General features: G+C 41.5%; 1 protein-coding gene across 3 annotated transcripts; it reads left to right on the top strand.

The window, feature by feature from the left end:
- The first annotated feature begins 727 nt into the window (after window positions 1–727).
- On the top strand, window positions 728–6,622 carry slc2a11l (solute carrier family 2 member 11, like). 3 transcript variants are annotated; one of them, XM_030436593.1, is made up of 12 exons: window positions 728–772; window positions 1,064–1,162; window positions 1,303–1,463; window positions 1,607–1,731; window positions 1,957–2,086; window positions 3,211–3,359; window positions 3,442–3,629; window positions 4,922–5,011; window positions 5,242–5,343; window positions 5,445–5,520; window positions 5,649–5,776; window positions 5,913–6,622. In XM_030436593.1, exons 1-12 carry the CDS (start codon window positions 749–751, stop codon window positions 6,126–6,128), a joined length of 1,488 nt encoding a protein of 495 aa, XP_030292453.1. In that variant the 5' UTR covers window positions 728–748; the 3' UTR covers window positions 6,129–6,622. The 3 variants fall into 3 exon arrangements, with proteins under 3 accessions (XP_030292453.1, XP_030292452.1, XP_030292454.1); XM_030436592.1 differs by having other exon boundaries at window positions 4,901–5,011; XM_030436594.1 differs by lacking the exon at window positions 4,922–5,011.
- The last annotated feature ends 245 nt before the right edge of the window (window positions 6,623–6,867 follow it).

Here is a 6,867-nt window from a genome sequence, read left to right as displayed (position 1 = left end):
CCAAAGTGCCCCTCCCCCCTCTTCCTGTCCTTTGTTTTCCTATTGTTTGAACCTTCCATTTGTCTCTTTCGGTCTTGTATAAAATGCTATAGTTTCATTTGGTCTGGGTCCACTCACCGGCTCAGATCTGCTCAGTGCCTGTCGGTTGAGGCATGAAAAACTACAGAAGATCTTGATTTTGGCTGATTTAAATATGTTTTATTGGATTATTTGATTAGGCTTGATTGAATTAAAGGGGACTATTGGGCCTTGGCGGAGGTATGCACTCTTCTGAGTTGAATTCCAGCTTCTTTTAATGTAAACTAAAGTTAGTTCTTGTTCTTCTTTCTACTACTGATATAATTATTCCAGAGGCACACTTTTCCCACAAGTTTAAACTGTCCATAACTTGGGATCTTTACAAATTCCTGTGACCTAAAATATTTCAATGTGGAGACTAAATTTGTTCTTCCATTTTGTTTACAACATCCTCCACGTCCAACCTTAAAGTCTTGTCTTTGTTTTCTTTGAAGTAGTAAATAGATTGAAAGACAATTAATAACTTTAGAAGAGTGCAAAGTCATTTTATGATCTATTGTTAAGAAAACACCAAAACTGACACACACACACCTACAGCTACCCAGTACGGGGGTTGTTTCTCTTTGGCCTGCCTGGAAAGTTAATGATTCCACTGAGATGTCTGCCACAACAGTTGAATGTGTGAATGATTACAAACAACTGCAGACATGACAAGGACCAGACTCCAGCTATGCCACAGTTCTTAACACTCCTGGTAAGTAATTTCAAATTTCAAATTGTTTTGTGCATCTACCTCACATTTTTCTTTAATTTAGGGTGAAGGTCCGGAGCAAGTTTTATTAGATGAAAATCATCCTTAATGCTACATTTAATTAGACGCTCTGAGAGACGGCTGCAGCTTGCAGAAGCATCATAAATAATTCAACGTAGACGCAGACAGATGGAAGCTTTGGGGAATGTGTTGGCGGAAAAGTAGAATTTGATGATCTGTCATCATATGTGGAAAAACTGTCATTCAAACTGTTCGCATGCTTTATTTCTGCAGCTAGAATGCCCTCTTGTAATTGTGGCCATTTTTGTCACTGGCATTGGTGGGACATTTCAATATGGATTCTGTGTATCTGTGATGACTTCCCCGTCTGATGTAAGTAGAACTAGTGTTGCGTTGCTGTAGACGAATTGATTTTTGTAAAATGTTGAAACACTTTCCACGTCAGATATAAAGACACCATATACCTGATGACACCTACATTACAAGACTAACTGAGCATGTGATAATTGCAGTTTATAAAGGAGCTGGTGAACAAAACATGTCTGCACAGATACGGCGTGTCCCTGGACAAGTCGCAGGTTTCTCTCATCTGGTCCTTCACTGTGTCCATTTTCTGCCTCGGGGGGTTGCTGGGGACGCTGGTGGCTGGTCCCCTGATTACAACATTTGGGAGGTAAACAGAAACTTCAATTAAAATACCAAACACCTACAAAGACACACAGAATTAAACTTTTATCTTTTGTTTCCTGTTGTTTTTGTGTTAATGATGGCCCCGGGCTCCGACACAGAAGTCTCTGTCTCCTCTCTCCCCTGCAGGAAGCCATGCCTTTTGTTAAACAATTTGCTGGCTATCATTGGAGCTGTGTTGATGCTCTTCAGCCAAACAGCAATGTCCTTTGAGATGATCATGGCGGGACGATTTCTCTATGGCATCAATTCAGGTGAACCTACTGTATAGGGAAGCCCATTACATATCTCTTTTTCTTGAATTACTTCATTGATGGCTGCTCCATCACTCTTCGCTCCCCATTTAACCCTGCAGACAATCAATTTCTATTTGTACTTGTCACAAGTATATTTCTATAGCTCTCTCCCATTTGTCACACCAGTTATTGATCATTATTGATGCCTCTCAAAATGTATGATTCCCTTCTGTGCGCCTTTAGGAGTCAGTCTCTCAGTTCACCCCATATACATCATTGAATGCACCCCCAAGAGGCTGCGTTTGATGGTGGGCGTGACTATCGCTTCTTGCATGTCCTTTGGGAAGTTCTCTGGTCAGCTGCTGGGGATCAGGTGAGGTGGCCGGCGTCATGGATACTGTGCAGAGTCAAATTGAGGGGTCAGGTGATGGTCGGGTTTAAATTACAGCTGACATGTGGACAGAACTGTACCATGGTGTCCTCTCTGTAGGGGGTGCACTAAGTACGAAATCTTAACTTACATCACGTGCCATCCTCAGACCAAAGTTGATCTTTTCCAAATTGGAAAATAATTGAAAATCCCAATACTTTGTCTCTATATGTCATGAACCAAAACTTAAAGTGAAACTCTCCCCAGAAAGCAACCAAGGCTTAATTGGTGACTGAATATCAGTCAAACCTTTGTGTTAAAGCATAATTGCGACGCAAGAGCCACTACTGTAGTTTTGTTTTCGGGCAAGCTAATTTTCAATGGAGTGCGGGGGCACTTCTATGCTAGCATCAACATCGCTATTTTTAAAACACTAAGAAGGCTCAACACAACATGAAACTTTGCTCGTAGTATCACCAGGGTCTCACATGAACACGAGCATTGAGAACATTATTTGTGTACACAGAGTTTACTAAAAAGAAGGTTTTTGGACAACTCACGTTAGCAGTAGCATCTCCGGCACACCGCCGTCTTGGCAGACAAAAAGTGTCGATCCCTGAGTGCGACCTAACAGGCAGGAGAGTAATGGTGGACCGCTCCTGAAGCCTTCCTGTTAGGTCGCACTTGGGGATCGACATTTTTGTCTGCCATGACGGCGGCGTGTCGGAGATGCAGCAGCTAATGTGAGCTGTCCAAAATCCTTCTTTTTTAATAAACTCTGTGTACACAAACAATGTTCTCAAGTGTTCATGTGTACAGACCCTGGTGATTTATGGTATTTTTATTATACAGTACAGACAAATACTTTCTCCACATGCTATTGTACCGTATAGTCATGAACAGTCAGAATTCCTATTCTTTCTTTAGCATTCTCTACCTTGTTTTTGTTGTTTCTAACTGTATGTCGGTTTCTGTGAAGTACAGGAAGAACAATGTGAACCAAGACAAATTCCTTGACCAAAACTGGAAAAAAACAGACCCTTACAACATCAGTACCGATAAACAAGAAGTTTATTAGTAGCTGTGCGTGTTGTTGCATGATGTTGAATATGACGTTGCTCTTACAGTGAGTTGCTCGGCACAGAGGAGAGGTGGCCCTGGCTGCTTGGTTTCAACGGTTTTGCTGCGTTGCTCCAGCTCTCCACCCTGCCCTTCCTTCCAGAGTCTCCCAGGTTCCTGCTGCTGGACAAAGGGGACCACCAGGCCTGCGAGAAAGGTGCGACAAGGCTTTTCTGTGCATGGGTACGGACTGCAGCGTAATTGCTCCCTTAATCAGCTGTTTTGTTATACTGTCCTAGCATTGAGTAGGCTGTGGGGCAACAAGGACCACAGCATGGAGGTGGAGGAGATGCTGCAGGAGAAGGCTGCCTTGCAGAACGTTCGCAGCCACTCAGTGATGGAGCTGATTCGGGACCAAAGTGTGCGCTGGCAGCTCATCACAATCATTTTTACCTTTACCCCACTGCAGCTCTGTGGCATCAACGCTGTGAGTTACATGAAATACACCTTACACTAAATGTTAACTGCACTTTCCCTTTGCATAATCAGACCTCTTTTTAGGTAAAAAGGGTGCAGAGTAAGTATAAGGCCTGCGTGTGTCAAACATAGGCCTATTGATCGTTAATGTGTTGAGGCTAATGTGTTAATGTATTAGCAGTGTAATCTGGACAGACCTGGTGGACAACTGTGAGAGATCATATGCAAATAGGACTGAACATGACCATGTTGAGGCTACAAATGTTAGTAAAAAAGACTTGACGACGGCATTTTGGGAAATACGCTTATATGTTTTGTGGTGGAGAAACAGATGACAAGAGAGACAACTTACGTGTCCATCGCTTAAATATGAGGCTGAAACCAGGTTAGCAGGTTAGCTTAGCACAAACACTGGAAAATAGGAAATCAGCTAGCGTGTTTGTACTGAAAGATAAGAAAAACCTGACAAAGTCTGCCAGCATATCTGAAGCTCACTAATTAGCTCAAAACTAAATATAAATAACATGCATTCAAAGTGTTAAGCCCCACTGTTTTCCCAAAGCTACAGCCCTACGCTAAGCTAATGGGCTGTACGTTCTTTGTACTGTGCAAACATTGGAGTGGTGTCACCCTGCCGGAAAAAACAGCATAGACCAGCACCAAAACACAACATATGCTGGTCTTGCTGGTGACCAGCATATGTTGTGTTTTGGTGCTAGTTTATGCTGTTTTTTTCCAGCAGGGCAATCTTCTCACCTTCTTCTGCACCAGAAGTTGAGCAAGTCCATTACCCAAAATGTCTTGGACAGAAATAGTGGCTGCTCTTTTTATATGCATACAGTAACAGGAACAATGTGGCAGTTATGATATAGCGCCTCTTTAAGATGTGACTTTACCCTCAAACAAAATCAGCCTTTCTGTCTCCATCAGCATTTTTTTTTCCCCCTTTTACATTTTGGATGTTGGACATTTTTAGAAGAGGATTTGTTGGGTTTTGATCAGTGACCCTTGATAGCAATCAAACAATAGTTGTGAATTTAGCTCAACTTCATTTTCCCAAAAGCCCCTCTTTTCCGATCAAAGTACACCTGTCATTTAAATAGTTAAACAATAAAAATGAGAATATCTACTGTGAAATAACAAATTCTTTGTCACACATTAATACCACTGCACTGCAGCGCTGAAGACTTTGGTAAATGTTAACGTAATGTGGCCATTTCAAACTTGGGAGCTTCACAAATAAACATATAATTTGGTTCCTATTCTCGTTCTTCACTCCAGGTGTACTTTTATTCTTTTGAGGTGTTCGGTGCCGCAGGAATCCAAGAACACCAGTTACGTTACGCTGCCTTGGGAACGGGGCTGTGTGAGTTAGTCACTTCTATAGGCTGTGTAAGTTCCATCATGCTTGATATCTATTTTATGGTCTTTTAACCATGAATTATAATAAATATCCTTTACACATCCTAACATAGATGCTTGGTTTTCTACCTCTACTTTTTGTCATTTAGGAAAACAATAATGAAAAAAAAAACAGAACACCTTTCTTTTGCTCTCAGTCAAAATGTATAGATAGAGCTCCCCCTTGTGGTTAATTGTTAAAATGTGCTCTGATGTTGCAGTTTATGACCATTGAGAATACAGGCAAGAAGGTCCTGTTGTTCAGAGGATACGCAGGAATGTCTGCAACACTGATCCTCCTCACCATCACTCTGTACCTGCAAGTGAGTCACCATAAGACCGGCCACTGTTTGCAGCATATTTGAATGCCAAATGATAACTGACAGCAACTCAAATAACTCACAAACCTCTTTTTTCTTCTTAGACCCACATCTCCTGGATGCCATACTGCAGCATGGTCCTCATTTTCATCTTCATCTTTTTTTTCGCCGGTGGACCAGGTACCTTTAATAATCCCGATTTTGGCCAATTTTTCGAGAATTTAAATATTCGGTATTGTCTCTTCAGTTTGAAAATTATACCGTTTTAATGTTGTGCATAAAATTCCTCCTTTGTTTGTGACACTCAGCTGGAGCGACAGCTCCTCTTCCGGGGGAGATATTTACTCAGTCGTTTAAATCTGCTGGATACACCATCGCCTGCACTATCAACTGGGCAGGCCTGTTTGTGCTGGGGATGGTCTTCCCTATCTTAGTGGTAAGCACATTACAATCTTGGTCAAATTTGGCCTATTTTTCACTCAAGGTCAGTAGACATGAGTGAAATCAGATTAAATAAACGTAAATAAACTCACACTGATGAACACATGTCCTCTCAAATGTTTCCTTCCCAGGAGAAACTGGATTACTTTTGTTTTCTTATATTCCTGTGCTTCTGCGTCGTCTGTGGGCTGTATGTGTGGTTCAATGTCCCCGAGACCAAGAATCGGACAGCGCTGGAGATTGCTGCAGAGTTTCGAAAGATGCACTCCAAACCAGGAGAACCACAAAGGGAAATAAACACGAAGCACGAAGTCAACAAAACCCAAACAAACGAGACTAAATTTTGATTATACTCACCAAAGTCATTTAGTTCTGAAGAATTCATTTTTTGTTACACTGAGGAGATTAAAACTGCTTAAATGTTACTGAGGTAATAAGGATTATCTAACTATTAACAGGTTACTTATGTGCCTTAAAATAATTAACTGATGGTGTTTATCTTAACTAATGTAGTCATTTATGTGAAAGAGGTGTCCATCATCAGGAATTAATGCACAGTGTGGAGGCCTGAGCAACACAATGTGCAGCTTCACAGAACAGACGACCCGAGTCCGTTAAAAAGAAATCCACAGTCCAGCAGCACAACTTAAAGAAATTGTTCACAGGCTTGTATAGACAACCGAGAGAGACGAGGACGCTCTCATTTTCATTACAATGTGCTCATATATGGCTATTAAAAAACTGGTTGTTACATGTGAATCGTTACAAATTGTAACATAGAGCCACTTTAAGTATGGCTTTAGAAATGCACCGTTTTTAAAATAAATATGAATTCAGTGTCTCCTGTTTTGTGTTATTTTGTGTCTGTGTGTTGTGTTTTTTCGTGGTAAAAGGTGAGTGATTGCGGCTCCAGTCGAAAAACACAGCTGTGTTCAAAGATGAACCTGTAGCTTAAAACAGAGGGTGGTCCGATGAGGTTATCGGGGGGGTATAACTGCTGGCTGAACAGATAGGCATCAGCACACCCAGTGTCCAGTTATTTAAATGTCATGCTGCATGCAGTACAAATGGCCTCACGGTCAGACA

Source organism: Sparus aurata, chromosome 12, assembly GCF_900880675.1.
Source record: "Sparus aurata chromosome 12, fSpaAur1.1, whole genome shotgun sequence".
In the NCBI taxonomy this organism is placed as follows: Eukaryota; Metazoa; Chordata; class Actinopteri; order Spariformes; family Sparidae; genus Sparus; species Sparus aurata.
The sequence above is the reverse complement of the archived record's forward strand: the minus strand, read 5'-3'. Positions and strand labels throughout refer to the sequence as shown.

Excerpts from the sequence above, each read along its gene's own strand:
- slc2a11l (XM_030436592.1), top strand. The coding sequence starts at position 749 with ATGCCACAGTTCTTAACACTCCTG. Across the intron at positions 2,087-3,210 it reads GGTCAGCTGCTGGGGATCAG|TGAGTTGCTCGGCACAGAGG; the intron begins GTGAGGTGGCCG and ends TTGCTCTTACAG. Across the intron at positions 5,344-5,444 it reads CCATCACTCTGTACCTGCAA|ACCCACATCTCCTGGATGCC; the intron begins GTGAGTCACCAT and ends TTTTCTTCTTAG.